Source organism: Arvicola amphibius, chromosome 8 (genome assembly GCF_903992535.2).
Source record: "Arvicola amphibius chromosome 8, mArvAmp1.2, whole genome shotgun sequence".
NCBI lineage: Eukaryota > Metazoa > Chordata > Mammalia > Rodentia > Cricetidae > Arvicola > Arvicola amphibius.
Window position 1 is genome coordinate 78,568,176 of NC_052054.1, and position 17,392 is coordinate 78,585,567.

At 54.2% G+C, this 17,392-nt stretch overlaps 2 protein-coding genes across 4 annotated transcripts; one reads left to right on the forward strand and one right to left on the reverse strand.

The window, feature by feature from the left end:
• Positions 1-4,446: 4,446 nt before the first annotated feature.
• Positions 4,447-11,506, reverse strand: Spred3 (sprouty related EVH1 domain containing 3). 2 transcript variants are annotated; one of them, XM_038340334.1, is made up of 5 exons: positions 11,330-11,506; positions 10,050-10,218; positions 9,880-9,956; positions 5,815-5,958; positions 4,447-5,112 (listed from the first exon to the last, which is right to left on the reverse strand). In XM_038340334.1, exons 1-5 carry the CDS (start codon positions 11,504-11,506, stop codon positions 4,447-4,449), a joined length of 1,233 nt encoding a protein of 410 aa, XP_038196262.1. The 2 variants fall into 2 exon arrangements, with proteins under 2 accessions (XP_038196262.1, XP_041911482.1); XM_042055548.1 differs by lacking the exon at positions 5,815-5,958.
• Positions 11,507-14,082: 2,576 nt separating this feature from the next.
• On the forward strand, positions 14,083-17,376 carry Ggn (gametogenetin). Of its 2 annotated transcripts, XM_038341104.1 has the most exons (3): positions 14,083-14,102; positions 14,664-16,571; positions 17,259-17,376. In XM_038341104.1, the coding sequence occupies exons 1-3, from the start codon at positions 14,083-14,085 to the stop codon at positions 17,374-17,376; spliced, it is 2,046 nt and encodes a 681-aa protein (XP_038197032.1). The 2 variants fall into 2 exon arrangements, with proteins under 2 accessions (XP_038197032.1, XP_038197031.1); XM_038341103.1 differs by lacking the exon at positions 14,083-14,102 and having other exon boundaries at positions 14,575-16,571.
• Positions 17,377-17,392: the final 16 nt, after the last annotated feature.

Consider the following 17,392-nt stretch of genomic DNA (forward strand, 5'->3'; position numbering starts at 1 on the left):
CAGGCAGGCAAGACTTTCACCATTAACCAACACATGTTCCTGCCAAATTGGTTTTCCATTTATGTAATTGGGGTCCGAGTAATTTAATTTTATTTTATGTGCATGATTGTTTTTACCTGCACGTGTTTATGTGAACCTCATGTGTGCCCTGTGCCCATGAAAGTAAGACGGTAATACAGTTCTCTGAAATTTGAGTTATGAATAACAGTGAACCCTCATGTGGGTGTTGCGAAAGAAACCCAAATCTTCTGCAAGAGCAACAAGTGCTCTTAACCACTTAGCCATCATTCCAGCCTCTCGGTCTGCCTCCCGAGGTCTGGGACTACCAAATTTGTGCCACGCCTGGCCTCTCAGTCAGTCACTCTTAAAAGGCATCTATGAGGATCAATTGGCTCTTATGTAAAAAATGCTTAGAAGTTACATGGGCCTCAATACAGCCTCAGTTAAGAATAACAAGCAGCAGTGGCCTTTAACTCCAGCACTCGGGAGGCAGAGGGATCTGTCTTGAGCTCAAGGCCAGCCTGGTCTAAAGAGTGAGTTCCGGGACCGCTAGGGCTGCACAGAGAAATCCCAGTCTTGGGTGGGGGGGACCAAAAAACAAAAAAGTAGGGTGATTGGAGACAGTTAAGAGCACTTGCTGCTCTTTTAGAGGTTAGTACCAGCGCTGACCTCCAGAGACTCATTAGCACTAGAGGACCCACCATGCACTTCTGGCCTCTTGGGGCACCCCTGAACACACACACGCACACACAATCTATTCAAAGCCAGGACTGGTGGCTTAAAGGTGTGTTCCCATAGGAATATGGCCACAAGTTCCCATGTGGGTAGCTCACAACCGCTTGTAACTCCAGCTCACACACATGTACCCACAAATAATTAAATCTTTCCCCCAAACACTTGAGCTACTAACCTTGACTTCCCTTTATCTTTTGGCACAGGGGCCTTAACCCAGGCCATTGTTCATGCTAAGCATGTATTCTACCACTGCTTTTAAACTCCATCTGTAAATCTATGGGCTGAGTAAGAGCATTTGTTGCTCTCATGGAGGACCTAGGTTCCCAGCAACCACACAGTGGCTAACAGCTGCAACTCCAGCTCCAGGGGATCTGATGCCAGGTAACCAGGTGGCACACATACAAGCAAACACTCATAAAAAAAATCTCTGGACTCATTCAAAACATCCATTATTTCCCCCATTCTTTCACATTACCTGCACCACCGCAGCCTCCACAGGGAATGGCCTGGCCCCTTCCCCAGGGGTCTTCCCCACACAGCTACAATTAGCCTGTGAAAATCGGCACCCTGCTCGGGAGCCTTCCTGTGGCTCCATCTCACTTGCTCAGGGAACAAAGACCATGCAATGTCATGAGAAGCCTGGCACACCCTGCCACCTTTCCATCCCCCTCTCCCAGGATTGCCCCTTGCTTAACTCCTCTCCCAGTTAACCAGATACATCCCCGCCTTAGTGACTAGTGCTGGCTGCTACACCCACAAAACCCCTCCCCTGCAGGGTTTTATGCAAATACCCGCTGCCGGCTGCAGCACCACCAGTACCTATGGGGCTTGACACATGCTAGGTGTTTAGTAAACGCAGTGGAGCGATTGGACAAATAAAACCCAGCTAGATGGTCAGCTACTGGGGACTAAAGGATGTAGAAGGAAAGAACAGGAGTCCAGCACTTCTGGTAAACAGGTGGACAGGGCGCGCCAATGCAAATAAAGACCAGGCTGAGACACTGTCACAGACATTTCTTGGAGCAGATCTCAAGTCCCCCTCCCCCAATGCCATGGCTGGGTCTTTGGGCCCCATTCTCCCTCCGCTTCAGCCTGTACCGACACAATATCGAGGTCACAGACTGGCTTGGAATCATGATCAGGAAGGTAAATGTTGGCATGCCTCCCCCAAAATCTGGGGGGCAGGCAGTTGGAAAAGTGGGGGCTCCAGGGTCTGAGGTCTTCCTGGCTCCCAGGGTTCAGCCCTCCACGCACCCCAGATATGGGGGCAATGAAAGCTAATCATGGATCAGAGGTGGGTATCAGCAGGGAACAGGGTTGGGGACCTGGAAGAGGGGGTACTGGGAGAGGGGGACTAGGGAACCTTCCCCAGTCCCCACTGCTTAATCAGAAGATCTCACAGCACCATACAGCACTCTGGTCCCCCATCCCACCCCTTCCCAAAACGAGGTAGGTTAAGAATGGAGCTTCCCCCCACTCACCATGGAAGGGGGGAGACCGAGGCACAGAGAGGGGGATGGGGACCCAGGCTGCCCCAGCCCCCAGCTCCTCCGCCCTCAGCTGATGGGTCTGACAGTGGTGAGAGCAGCTGGACAGAGTGGGGATGGGAGGGGCAACCCCTGTCCCATTTCTCTCACCCAGCCCAGGGTCTGGTTGGGAGAGCTGAATCACAGGTTCCGGATACAATAAATAGTTAATAATTTAAAGGAAGTGACATAAATATTAATCCCTTGAATCCCCACAAGGCCACCCAAACCTGGATGGTGAGGAATGTTTAAGTGCACATTCCCAGGTACTTAGGGCCAGATGTAGTCCTAAGCCGGTAAACCATCAAGACTGTCCTGGCTGGGGAGACCTTGGTTTCTCTATCCAGGACACCAGATCCTATGTACAATGGGACACCTCCCTCTTCTCCAGAAGAAAAGCATGGGGAGTGCCATGAAAGGGTGCTGAACTTTCCAGAGCCACTCCCAACGGAGATAGAAGAGGTTGACAAAGAGATGGAACTGAACAAACTAGGGGTTGCAGCAGGAAGATCTTCAAGGTTAGGGATGATGGGGCTTCTGTGGAGCAAAAGCCAACTTGAAAGGTACTGTTGTGCCAAGTAGAGAAAGGGAAGCCTCCCTCTGATGTCCCTGCTTGACCCCAGCAGCTGCCAGCCTCTGCTTAGCAACTTTGTACAATCCTCTGTGGCAATGCCAGGCCCTAGAGGTGGGAGAGGAACACTGCTGGGTGGTCCAGGATTCCAGCAATCTGAGTTCACACTGGTGACAAGTGTCCCCCCAGGATAAAGTGGCGATCGGTGTTGCTGGGACTTGGAGGTCTTATGGCCCTCTGGATGGCGGAACTCAGGGGGATCTGGTGGTGAGGTATCTAGGGGCTTCATCAGTCTCGGAGTACTTTAAATTCAAGAAAATCTGGCATCTAAAGGTGCAGGCCCTGGGGCATCTTGTTTCTGAATGTCTCTGGTATAGAGGCACCAAGGTCTCAGGCCATAAACAATCAAGATTGTGGGGGCTCAAATCCTGCACCTTGGGGTCGATTGGTATCTCAGAGTCTTAGACCCAGCACTCTTAAAGCACCTTGGAATTGCTCTAGAGCTGAGTCAAGGGATGAGAGGCCTGGGTTACCACGACCACAGCAGCTTCTGAAATCCCAGCTCCCACCTATATGAAAGAGGATTAGGGAATGCAGGGAGAAGGAAACTAATGTCTCCACAACATTTGGGTTCTTAAAATTAAGGCCCCAAGGAAACTGGAAGGCTATCCAAGCACTTGAGACCAGTGCATTAGGGTCAAAGTGCTGATGGCCTTCAGCCTTACATCTGAGGGGATCAGGAACCTCAGAGACCACCTGTGAGACCCAAGTTCTCAAAAACTTGAGGAGCAGGTAGGTGTTCAGGCCCTGGCTCACAGGACAACTTAATGTCTAATATCTGGACCTTGCTGAGCTCTGAAAAGGGCCTCCCAAGTTATTTTGGTCAGAAAACACCTCGTGTTTGAGGCTATCTGAGGACCTGGTGCATCTTAAGTCTGGGGAGCGAGGGGGTCTGAGTCACTTGAACGGATGGTGAGATCTGTGGACTCTCGGGAGTGGGTAGACTTCAGGTCAGTATGTGGTGAGCCCAGACCATCCTGGTGTCTCTAACCCAGGAGGATTTGGTGTTTTCGGGTCCTGGGGCTATAAGAACATTCAGATGTAGGCATAGCAGGTCTCAGGTGAAAATTCAGGGACAGTTTTCTGGTGATTCTGGTCTCAAGGTCTAAGTCATTTGATAAAGGGTCAGGTTTTAGCAACTCCTGACTAATTTGGGGGCTGTAATATGAGTGTTTACAATGTCAAGTATGACCTGGAGTCTGGGTTGGGTATTTAGACAGAGTCAGGGTCCAAGATCCCTGGGTCTCAGGGGTGTGAGCTCCTGGGCCCTCTTAGATGTTTGGAGATGTCACGATCCTCCTCAGTGGGGAAGAGGGAGGGAGAATCCAGAATTCAGGACTCCTGGGTGCACTTGACAGACATCCTGATGAAGCTGGGTATGGGATCTTAGTGCTAAGTTTGATTTCCAGGTACCAGATCTGGGATCTCTCTAATCAATTCAAGCTCCAAGTTCTAGACGTACCTAAGTTTGGGTTTTAGGTTCGTATGGAGTTCAGGGTCCTGGATCCTCCATTTTGGGTCTTCAGGCCGATTTTCAAACCAGCCCAAGGATCCTCACCGAGCAGCCTCCTCATGACGACCCCCGCAGCCAGCACAGCCACAGCGTGCCGCAACCCAGTGACAGGCGCGCAGAGGCGCGTAGCAGCAGAGACAGGGCACTGCCAGAGACAGTGCAGCCAGAGCGGCCCAGCGTGCAGCAGGGCGTGGGTGGCCTGGCTCACAAGCGCACGGGTCCGAGAAGTCGCCCTCGGCGTCCGACAGGCAGTGGTACAGCAAGCTCTCGGCGCACCACAGGCAACTGAGCCTGCGCACTAGCAAGCGACCTGGGTCAGGTGCCTCTGCGCAGCGGCCACCACGACCATCCGCACGGCGGCGGAAGAGTGCTCGGCAGTGCACACAACGTGCAGCCTCCTCGGCCTCAGGGGAGGCCTTGGCTGGAGCAGAGGTGGGGCCCGGACCTGGGGGTGGACGAGCAGGAGGTGCTGGGGGTGCAGCCTCAGTGAGAGGGGCAGGGAGTGACACTGGGGGACCCAGGGCTGCACCCCTCAATGCACCAGTCTTCACAAAGCCCACGACGCAGGTAGACAGAGGAAGAGGTGCCGGTAGTCCAGATCGCCGGTAGTCCTCATAGCCACGGCCGCCCCAGCCCTGGCTCCCTGCCCCGGCTAGAGACTCTGAGGCTTCTGGAATACCAGTGAACGGTAGAAGCGGAGGGTAGCTCTGCAGAGCCAAGGGACAGAGATCAGGTTAGGGACATCTGCAACTCACAAAATCCCCATGGACTACCCAGGTTCAGAAGACCCAAAATCCCAGAAAGTAGAAACAGTCATCAGTCAAGAGGGACTGTGTTCCCCCCAAATCTCTTGGTTTTGGGGTTTAGACTTCCCGCCTATGCCCTCAGTGACAGATGAATGTAGGCACCCCATGGCTTCAGATTGCCCAGTTCATTCACACTCAACCCCCAGCCCTTCCTTCAGGAGAAAGGAAACAGTCTTAAAGAGTCCTTCAATGAGTTCCAGCATCTTCTAACATGTTTGGAAATCTGTGCATGCCCTCCCTCGAGTCCCTGCACGAAGTAGACAACCCTCCAATCTCCCAGAAGACTAGCAACACTTGGAAGCTCCTACCCGCTCTCAGGAGTCCAGGCGTCTTTCTTTCTGCCCCAGTACTGGGGTTTGAACTCAGCATCTCCAGCACCTTCTACACGACAGGCTAGACGAGCACTCTTAACACTGAACTACTCCCCCAGCCCCAAACCCAGGTCTGTTTCACTACCACGGACAGCAGAGTCAGGCTGGCCATTTCCTGGGATCTGTGTCCCCTCTCATTCAGTTGGGTTTCAGCTAGGGTCAGTTTAGGGAGCAGTACAATTCTATTGGATTATACAATGATTTGATTTGCTGAGGGTCGGGGAAGCCTTACCTGAGCAGAGGAGCGGCGCTGTTGTGGGGGAGTGGCCGGTGGGAAGGCAGTTGTTGACTCCACCGTGACAATAGGCGCTGAGACAGCTGTGGGAGGAGTTTCCTGGCGGCTGTGACTGGAGGAGGAGTCGCTATCTACATGGGACTGAGGGAGATTGGAGAGGCCTTAGTGCAGAGAGTTCTCCAACCAAAGATGAAGCCCTTACATAGACCCTCCTTCCCTGGAGAGCAAGAGCTCTGCATCAGGAGGCCTGGGCTCAAACCTCCGCTCTGTCACTGACAGGTTGGTTGTGTGGCAAGTGAACTTATGTCTGAGCCTCAGAGTTCTCCTCTGTAAAATGGGGGTGGGGGGTGATCACAATTCATTCATAAGGATTTGTTTAGGACACCACAAGGGCCCGACATCTGTCTTACAGTGTCCTCTACATCTGAGCCTCTATGGTCCCTCACCAGGGCTCCTAGGCAACAGCTGTCTCTGAGTTAGCACTTTACCATTTAGCCACGCCCCCAGCCCCTCACTGGTGGATTCCACCATGTCACACCCACAACCTTGGTTATTTAATAAGAATCTCACTTAGATCAGGCCTCAAACTTAGATCATCCTGCCTTCCCTCAGGAGAAGCTGGGATTCTAGGTGCCTGCCACCTGACTCTGGATATGGGTATCATTTATCCTGGACTCCTAATGAACTGCTCAGATCACCAGCCTACAGGCCATCCACCACCCTCTCCCTTCCCAGAAGCCCTAACCTGAAGGAGCAAGCACCTCTTCCTTGGCCAGTCAGTACATTCCTGCTTCATTTTCACTACAGTTCAAAAAGATCTTTTCCCTGCCCAGACATCTTGCTTTCACCCAAACCAGGCCCCTTCTTCACTAGCTGCAAGCCCACTCCTCAGGCCCCCCCACTTATCCATTCACAGCCCTCTGTCTACAGCTGCCGAGCACCACGGCATGCCAGACACAAAGGTCACTCAACTTCCTGCTTTGAAGAAGAGCTCCCTAGACAGACATTGTGTGTGACTGCCAGAGAGCCACCTCCATCCCCTATGACCTTGACAGTTTCATTGACCCGAGGAACTAGTTTTGTTGCTCCCGGTATTCTCAGCCGCTCCCCAAGCGCATCTGGACATTCGGTGCCTCGTTCATTATCATCTCATCCATTCATTCAACCCGTTTACTCAACACTGAATGTGCGCCAGGCACTGTTTCAGGGACTGGATATGTAGCAAGGAACTAGCAAAAGATCCTCGGCCTATTGGAGCTGATGTGCTAGCATGAAGGATAGGCAGGGAACCTACGGATAAGAAAACTGTCTTAGAAGGTGGTAGAGGAGGTTAGAACCCAATAAGGAACATTGGAGATTGTCCTTGGGGTGGCAGGGGTGGGGGGAGTGGCACACAAAGGTTTTGTTTAGTTTTTGAGAAAGGTTTTCTTTATGTAGCCCTGGATGTCCTAGAACTCACTCTGTAGACTAGGTTGGCCTCAAACCCACAGAAGTCCACCGGCCTCTGTCTCACAAATGCTGGGATTAAAGGCATGTATCACTATGTCCAGCTGGGGAAGGAGTTTTATGTATTCCAAACCAACCTCAAACTTGTAACATAGCCAAAGGATGACCTTGAATTTAGATCATCCTGCCTCCACCTCCCTAGTGCTGGGATCACAGATGCTAGCTGAAGAATCAAAGGCAGGGCTTTGTGTATGCTAGACAAGCTGAGGATCCCAATCCAAGGATGCAGTTTTAAATGGCTGCTCAGTGAAGCCACCAAGAAGACATTTGTAGAGCGCCTCAGAAATGATAAAAAGACAGATGGAAATCCGAAGAAGTGTTCTAGACAGAAGGGCTCCAGGACAGGAATGTGTCAACCCTGTTGCAATGACAGTGAGGAGTCTGGTGTGACTAGAACAGGGTGAGGGGAGGCCAGCCCAGGCCCAAATGGGTGTCATGTGCCACCTTGAGTGGAGGAGTCATGGGAAGGTTCTGAGCGGAGAAAGGGCACGATCTGACTCAGCTATTGTTAAGAGCACCTTGCCCCCCACCCATGTGGATTTGTTCTAGGGGTCAGGAGAGACAGTGACAAGGAGAAGCCGTGTAGACATTCAGTTGGGAGATGACGTTGGACACCATTGGGTGGAAAGCAGATTTAGTCATTTTGAAAGTAGAACCTGGGCTAGGGCTGTCACTCGGTGGTATAGTACTTGCCTAGCATGAACAAAACCCTGAGTGTGAGTGCCGATACAGAGAGAGAGAGAGAGAGAGAGAGAGAGAGAAAGGGAGGGAGGGAGGGAGGGAGGGAGGGAGGGAGGGAGGGAGGAAAGAAGAAGAAGAAGAAGAAGAGGAGGAGGAGGAGGAGGAGGAGGAGGAAGAAGAAGAAGAAGAAAGGAAATAGAAAGAGGGCTAGAGAGATAGCTCGGCAGGTAAAAGCACTGGCTGCTCTTTCAGAGGATCCTGGTTTGATTCCTAGTCCCCACATGGCAGCTCACAATCAGATGTAACACAATTCCAGGGTGAGCTAACAGCTTGTCAGGACTCCGGTAGTGCCTGCACTATGCACACAAGCAGGTGCACACACATACATGCAAGCAAAGCACTCTCTCTCTCTCTCTCTCTCTCTCTCACACACACACACACACACACACACACACTTAAAGGAAAAAAGCAGAACCAATATTGTGACAGATTCTTTGGGAAGCAGGAAAGCACAAGCACCAGCCAGGCATGGTGGTGCACACCTGTATCCCCACACTTGGGAGACCAAGATGGGTCACGAGGTCCACGCTGACTTCATCTGCTGACAGAACCATCGCCACAGCTTCTCATGGTCACCCTTCTCCTGACTGCTACCATCAGTTTCCCCAGCAGAGTCAAGGAGATTCTATTGATGGTTTACAGATAGCACACCCTTCCCTCACTCAGAACCTTCTATGGCTCCATCACTCAAGGTAAAGGAAAAAGCCTTCACAGGGGCACATAAGAGCCCACACCATCAGTCCCTGGATCACATGACCTGGGCTGTGTAATAAGGCCCTGACTAAAAAGGAAAACAAACAAACAAAAACTAAACGATGGCATCAAGGATGACTCCAAGTTTACAAGCCCACAGCTTGGCAGTAACTAGATCATAGAATTATTAACTTATAGCCAGGTGGTGGTGGCGCATGCCTTTAATCCTAGCACTCGGGAGGCAGAGGAGAGGCAAGTGGATCTCTGAGTTCCAGGCCTGCCTGGCCTATAGGCAGGGCTACACAGAGAAACCCAGTCTCAAAATTAAAAAAAAAAAAAAAAAGAGGAAGAATTATCAATTGATTTGTTCATGCACTTATTTTAAAGTTTATTGCTTCTTATGTTTTATCTTTTTCTCTGTCTTTCACATTGGACTAAAGCACCAAGAAAGAAAAGGAAGTTTGCTGTTTTGCTTGTTAATAAAAATATCCCTGGTGCCTAAAACACTTCCTGGTGCTTTTTCAGTACCCTTGAACATATGTATGAATGACAACAGCAGAGAAAAACTGAGCCAGGGTGTGAGGGTGCACTACTGTAATCCCACCATGTAAGAAGATCCAAGATCCAAGCTGCAGACCAGCCTAGGCCACAGAGTGAGAACCTGTGCCACCTTTCCACACCCCACCCTCGAGAGAAAGAAAGAAAGAAAGAAAGAAAGAAAGAAAGAAAGAAAGAAAGAAAGAAAGAGGAAGGAAGGAAGGAAGGAAGGAAGGAAGGAAGGAAGGAAGGAAGAAAAAGGAATGAAGAAGCAAGCCAGCCACACTGCTGGCACACACCAGGAATCCCAGCACTCTGGGGGATCTAAATCCAAGGTCATTCCTCAGATACATATGGAGCTTTGGGGCTGGCCTGGGCTACATTAGACCCTAACTAAAAATAAATTGATTGATACATATAAAAGAACAGAAAAACTAAAACATCCATGGTTGAATTGCCACTATCAATTTGGGCCTGATTTTGTGTTCCCAGTATGTGGCCTTTTGCCAGCTCCACAGCAAGTATTCAGGAATATTTGTAGATTAGAACCACCCCCACACACCCATAGCAGACCCCAAGACTCACCGTCAGAGGGCAGGGGGTCTCTGCAGTGTCCTGGGAAGGGGAGGAGGAGGAAGAGGAAGAGGAGGGAGTAAGTGAGCCTAGAACAGGGAGAGAGGCAGAAGTGAGTTCCCAGACCCCAGCTTCTCCTATGTCTGTTCCCCAGCCTGGGCATCTGTGCCTACACCACTGACCTCGGCTGAGTGCAGCCAGCGCAGCTAGAAGACCCTTCTGGAATTCATCGGCCTCGGCAGGACTCTGAAACGTCAGCCCAAACTTGCAATCACCCAGGCTCCAGTGGTGGAAGATAGGGTTCACTTTGTTGTAAACCAAACCTGGCCTCAGGGTACACTCCAAGGTGATCTGAGGGGCGGGAAGGGACTAGGTCACACCACCCTAGCCATGCCTGTGACCTTCAAGCCCAGTCGCTCTGTACACCCCAACTACTTCATTCACAACAGCAGGTGAACCTAAACACAAGCTAACTACCCTAATTGGAGGGGACATGTCTCTGATTCTGCAACATCCCCTCAATACTTTGATTTCTATACTTATCTAATTTCTTCCTCTGATGTCCCAGTAGGAACCTTGAATCTTATTAAATGTTAAAAAAAATATATAACCTTTTCTCATAACCTAACGTGTCCTGTTCTGATGGAAGAAAAAGCATTATTCACACTTTACTGAATGTATGAAAATATTACAACCAGTTCCCTTCTGATGCCTCAATAATCCCCTGAACTCTGGCTCAGAGATTCTAACCTTCTATACAGAGATGCCAACCTTCTAACCACTCGATGCTGACCACCCCTGGATGTTTCCTCCACGGCCTTGTCTGATACCAACACTCCTCTACACTGTTTCTGCTCTGCTTCGCAATGCATCCCTTACCCAAGCTTTCCTTTTGAAGAAAAAAAAAAGGTTTCACAACCTAGCCCAGGTTGTCCTGTAACTTCACAATCCTCCTGCCACAGTGTCCCTAGTGCTGGGATTAGAAGCATGTGACATAGGACTGTCAACCATATGTGACACTTCTAAGCAGAGCCCACAAATGCCTCCAGATACTTAGGGCAGACAAGGGCCAGTTGGTAGGAAGGCATCTCTGAACAAGATGGAGCCAGAAGAGGGTTCTGAGCAAAGAAGGGACAGGATGTGAGCTGGGTGTGAGCTGGGTCGTTGTGGACAGATCAAGGTTGGAGGAGAAGCAGGAACAGGGCAGGAAGGCCACTACGGAAGTAGCTGTGTGACAGAACAGCCAGAGAAGCAGTGGACACAAATTTCCCAATACCCCATCCCACCCCCAAATTCCAGCTCTTAATTCACAAACCAGGTATTCATTCCAAAACCCATCCCAAGGCCCACTTTGAATCCCAGTGGTAGAGGGACAACGTGATCTCTCCTTGTCCCCCCCCTTCCCAGACCCTTCCCTCCTTCCCCAGGGTTCATCCCATTCCCACACCCCAGGGTGGCTCACTTTCTGGTCCCGAAGCCGCTCCCCGTGGATGACGTAGTGCCCCTGGCGGGCCCCCCCCTCGGGCCTGGCCCCTCGGACCCGACATACGCTCACCTGGCTGAGGCCCCCGCCCCCCACAGGCAGCCAGCCCCCACTGGAGTCATCTCGGGCCATCACCACGGCTCGGACCCGCACCATGTACCTGGAGGAGGTGGGGAGGATAGGAACAACACAGGCCGTGAACTCAAATCTTCCTCCCGATTTTAGCGTTCCTCTAACCCTGCTCCCTTCTTTATCTCCTACCTCTGAATTTACCTCACCCTCAAGCCACCAGTACCTCCACCCCTTGCCCACTTTCTTCTTGGTGACATCTTGCCCACCTACCTTTTCCGTATCTACCTTTTTTTCACCATCCCCACCTTTTCAGCATCTTCCCCCATCCCCACCCTCATAGCCTGGGTTTGCCACTTCCCCTCCCCCTACTGCTTCTCCCCTCAACCCCAGTCTCCTTCCCTCTCTCTCATCACAAACCCATAGCCCCACCCATTGTCCCCCTCACAGCTGGGTTCCTGCGCACATCTATTTTCTCTGGACCCATCAACTCAGCTTCAGTGCCCCCAACACTGCCTCCGCACCCTAGTCACCCAGGCCACTAGCTGGGTGAGAAACCTTGGCTCTTTCCCCCCACCCTTTCCCGGATTTATGAATGAGACCGGATGCAAAGCTCACTGAGTCACCCAGCAACCGGGAGATGGGCAGGGAGCAGAGAGAGAACCAGAAATGGCCAGAAAGAGAGGCCGAGAAGGAGATGGAGGCAGAGGAAGCCAGTAACCGGCTATCGAAAAGATCCAAAAAGCATTTCATTCACAAAAATCAAGGTTGCTCCCTTTGGTCTCACTTAAGGGACGCCAAAGAAAACAGATGGGAGGGGGAGATAATGATCCATACCCCCCCCACCAATCCTTCAGAAACATTTTACCCCGCCCCCAGCTTATGGGATCTAGCCCTCCGCCCAGCAATCAGAATTAGCACCCAGCCCCACTGCCCCCAGCTCAGGGACCCTGGAGTCCCAACCTTAGGGACCCAGGCAACGAGTTCTAGCCCCCTCCCCCACCTGCAGGCTGTCGGGTTTCCCCAGCCTTTCAGGAGGGGAAGGGGCGGCCACAGCGCCCCCAGCCCCCTTTTCTCAATGGGATGGGATTTTGTGAATGAGCAGTCACGTGACACTGCTTCCTTTGTCCGCCCGCCTCCCCCAACAACAGGTGAAGCAGGGAAAGAGGGCAGGGGTCCCCCCAAAGGCCTAGTTGAGATGGGGCACTGAGATCTCGGGGTGTCCTACGTTCCCACACATCTATTTTCCCAGGGAGAGTAGTCCTCAGAGTTCCTCAATGGCGAGGGTCCACGATGGAATTTTGTGAATGGGGCATCCTCGGAAGAAGTCCAGGACCCCCCAAATGGAAACTGGTACCCCAAATGGCTACCGCGTAGATTGGGGCCCCCACCCCTCTTGTTCTCCCAGCTTGTATCCGCTGGGAGCAAGGGTGGGCAGAGGGGTGCAGCTGCAGTCCTAGCTACCCCCTCACCCGGGCAGGCGGTCTCGTCAACCCCCCGCCCCCTCGCCGCTCTGGGCACCTGCCTGGGAGGCTCCGGCCGGGCTCCGAGCGGCGGCGACGCGGCCTCCTCCTCCTCCTCCTCCTGTTCGCTCCCGCTCCCTCGCTGGTTCCGGCGGCGCTGGAGACGGGCACCGGGAGCCGGGGCGAGGGGGGGAGGGAGGGGGAACCTGGAAGACGTGTGGGGGGGAGGGGGCGGCTTGGGGGAGGGGTAGGAGCAAAGCGGGCGTACTTGCCCGCTGGGTCCTAGAGCCCGGCTCGGGCTATAACGAACACCCCTTATAGCCCCCATTTTCTAGGGACCCAGAGGGGAATCCCCCACTTTTCCACTTATCTGAACGGTTGGTCCCTGATGATGTGAGAAGGGAACAGAGACAGGGCCTGATCTTCGGATTCTAGAAAGAAGGTGGTCCACGGTCTGGACTTTGAATGGGAGGGGCGGGATGCCTGGCAGGGTTCGAAAAGAGGCGGGGCCTGGGAGCCTGAGTAAGGAGGAGGCTTGGGCGCTGAAGGAACTGAGAGGGTGCGTCACGGAAGGGGAGGGAGGGTGGGCCCTCTGAGCCATCCGAGTGAAGACAGGGTCTTGGAAAGAGATGCAGCCTAGACTGAGCAAGGCGGATCTTGGAGATAAATTTCCTTAGGGGCAGGTCAGATATGAGGCCTAAAAGGAGGAGCCACGTAGCAGTGTTCGCAATTGGCGGGGTCCGGGGAGGTATTTAAAGGAGAGGGGCGGGGCATTATAAAGGGGTGGGGCATAAGGCAAAGGGGCCTGCACATCGGGAAGACACCCTAGTGTTTCTAAGGCTGAGCTAAGTTCGAAGGACTGCGCTCAAGCTGGCCCACGGGGACGTGGCCTCGAGCTCGGGGCGGGGCCTAGATCTTGGGGGTCGTCCTCGCTGTCTCGCCCACTTGCCTTCACCCGCACACTCGTTCTTTTCGGTTATTTTCTGCTACGGCCGTTCCCCGCCCTGCCCTGGTCCACGGGGCCGTGGTCTGGTCTTTGGCCGGCTGTAGGAGTCGGTGAGTGGGGTTTACTGAGCGAAGGAGCCGGGGCGGAGCTTGAGGAAAAGGGGTGGAGCCTAAGTTAAGAGCTGTCACAGACGCCGAGCGGGAAAAGTTTAGACTTGAGGATTTGCTGCTGGCTGAGAAGAGGGAGGGATCCAAATGATCGACAGAGAGAGACGGTGGGTGATCGGAGGGTTAGGACTGAAGGACTGGGGGATTAGTTATACTACAGTCCCTTGTATTTGTTAGGCAGAAGCAGACCTGACGCGGGTGGGGGCGGGGTGAGGATGCGGCCGATTCCTTGACAATCGGGGGCGGGGCTTAGGCCTCAAGGACTTGGTTAGAGTGTTAGGATAGGAACCTGAATTCCTTGTTGGCTACTGGGCATAACCATCATAACCGGTGTGGTTTAAAACTCAACAAAGAGGCTGGCGAGAACTGACCCCTGAAGCCTTGAAATCCCGGGTGTGGCTAAAGTGTTAGGGATGTGATCTAAGCAACTAAGGAGTCAGGGTTGGCACCTTAGTGCGTTAAGAAGTTGGGTTCGAAGAGTGAACCGCTTTTGAGACCATGGGGGAAGTGGGCGTGGCCATGACGAATCGGAGAACTGGAGACCGGGGCTGAGAGAATATTGGAGGACGGGACACACCAATGCAGACAGGGACAGTCCAAGAACAGCCTGAGCCGTGGAGTCCCCGCAGAACCCGCCGACTGACTGGTGGAAGTTTATTTAACCACAGTCTCCGACCTCCGTTGAAAATGGGGAACGTGCAGTCGGAGCCTTCCGCAGGCGGGGGCTCCCGTAAAGAGCAGGCCTCAGACCGCGCATCCGACTCCCGCAGGACGCCTCTGGTGGAGCCCGAGGTGACCCCCTCATCCCCAGCCATGCGCCTGGCTCGAGGGCTGGGCGTCTGGTTCCCTGGCAGTTCCGGGCCCCCGGGACTCCTGATACCCCCGGAGCCCCAGGCCTCACCCTCGCCCCTGCCCCTGACCTTAGAACTGCCCTCACCAGTGACACCCCCTCCAGAGGAGGCGGCTACGGCGGCGGTCTCTACACCACCCCCGCCCCCCGTGGGGTCCCTGCTGCCCGCGCCATCTAAGTGGCGAAAACCCACGGGCACTGCAGTGCCTCGGATCCGCGGCCTGTTGGAGGCAAGCCATCGTGGTCAGGGTGACCCTCCGAGCCTCCGCCCGCTGCCACCGCTGCCCCGGCAACTGACCGAAAAAGAACCGGTCCCGAAGGCCCCAGCCCCACCTCCGACGCTCCTAGAGCCTCGGAAGCAGCTACCGCCAGCACCTCCGCCTTGCGACCCGCAGCCCCCTAGCCGGAGAATCACTCTGGCCTCGTCGGCCACAAGCCCCGCAGAAAGCCAGGTCAGGCATAGCAGCGAGGGTCAGGCAGCCCCCGGGGGAGCCCGCGGAGGGCCGCCGACCCAAGTCGGAGAGGGCGAAATGGCTCGGTCTGCTACTTCCGAGTCCGGCCTGAGTCTGCTATGTAAAGTCACCTTCAAGTCTGGGCCCCACTTGTCCCCCGCATCAGCCTCGGTCCCCTTAGCAGCCAAACCCTCAGTTGGGGCCGGCGGTGGCGGAGGACTGTTTGCCTCGTCGGGGGCCATCTCTTATGCCGAGGTCCTGAAGCAAGGGCCCCAACCTCCTGGAGCCACTCGTCCCATGGGAGAGGTCCCTCGTGCAGCTCAGGAAACCGAGGGCGGTGATGGAGATGGCGAAGGGTGTTCAGGTCCCCCTTCGACGCCTGCTCCCCTTGCCCGGGCTCTACCACCACCCCCTTACACCACCTTCCCAGGTTCAAAGCCCAAATTCGACTGGGTGAGCCCTCCCGATGGCACTGAACGGCACTTCCGATTCAACGGGGCTGCAGGGGGAATCGGGGCATCCCGAAGGCGCACAACCACACTCTCAGGGCCATGGGGCTCCCCTCCACCAAGGTCAGGTCAGACGCATCCAGCTTCAGGGCCCCGGAGACCCTCACCTGCCTTGCTGGCGCCACCTATGTTCATCTTCCCAGCGCCCACCAATAGCGACCCTGTACACTCAGTGCCTCCAGGTCCGCAGCAGATACCTCCGTTGCCACCGCCACCACCCACACCACCAACCACTCCGCCACCGGCGCCGCCACCCACACCACAGCCACCAGCGCTCCCGAGGACGCCGATACTGGTGGCCCGTCCGCCTACCCCAGGCCCTGGCCACGCGGAGTCAGCCTTGGCTCCCACTCCTCCCCCCTCTCTGCCCCCTACCGTGGCGGCTGACCAGGTCCCGCCCCCACTCCCGGCCCCTGTTCCGGCCACATCCCCAGCTCCAGCAACTCCCTCTGCTGAGCCTTCACCGCCAGTGCCTCAACCCACCAAGATTCGTACACGCAAGAACAAAGGTCCCCGAGCGGCCCGGGGTGTGATCCGTGAAGAGGTTATATCTGGGGACGGTCCTAGAGAACTGACTTCAGCTCCGGTGACTGACAGCAACAGAGGGGGTGGCGGTAGCAGCAGCGGAACCTCCTCAGCCGGTGCCCCTAACAAGGGTGCAGTGCGCCACTGGCCGCCTTTCGAGGTGCTTAATTCTTGCCCCTGCAAGTGCTACTGCCGCCATCAACCCCGCCACCGACGCCTGCCTCGCAACGTGTCTGCCTGGTGAGGGAGATGAGGAGCGGAGGGCACACACCCAAGTCCAGCACCCATTTTCCCTGGATAGAATAAGATTCAACGCTTTGGCATCCTGACCATAGGCTGGCCCTTATGTGGGTCTCGGCCTAACTGGGCCTCAGGAGCTGACCTTTGACTGGCCTTTAGCTCAACTCCTTGACCCTTCTTAGTCAATCCCATAACCTTTCAGTTGGTCTGACCCTATTCTGCCTTAACCCTGTCCCTGAGGGCACTAAGGACCAACCCCAAGGTTTTTCAGAGACGGGATGAAGCAACTGTCTTCTTGGAACCTGAGGGTGGAGTAAATAACAGGCCCCCAACCCTTCTGGGCCCAGTGAGACCCTCACCTTCCATACCTTATCCCAACCCCCTACTCACCTACCCTTGGCCCAAGCTTTGGCAACTAGAGGGTAGACCTTTGCCTACGAAGATTACTTTCCCATCAGGGGGCACTGCCCCTCTCTCCACCTTCACTACTATACTAAGCCCCTGGATTCTGTCGCCAGGTCTAAACCTTGCTATGGACAAAATCCTGCCTTGGAGGCTTAGCTAGGGCTCATCATACTTCCTATTCCACATGGATATACCTCTGCCCCAAATGCCCTTAGGAACCTTATGACACTTCAGAGTAGTCCAGCAGACTACACAGACACTGTCAATTCTTCCTTCTCCCAGGCTGAGCACACCCACCAACCACCTGAGTGAGCCGCCCTGGGTGGCCACCGTCAAGCTGGCTGGCTCCCTAGTAGCTGGACTGGAGCACTACGACTTGCAGGCCACCCATTCCAACTGAGCGTGGCCTGCCCAAC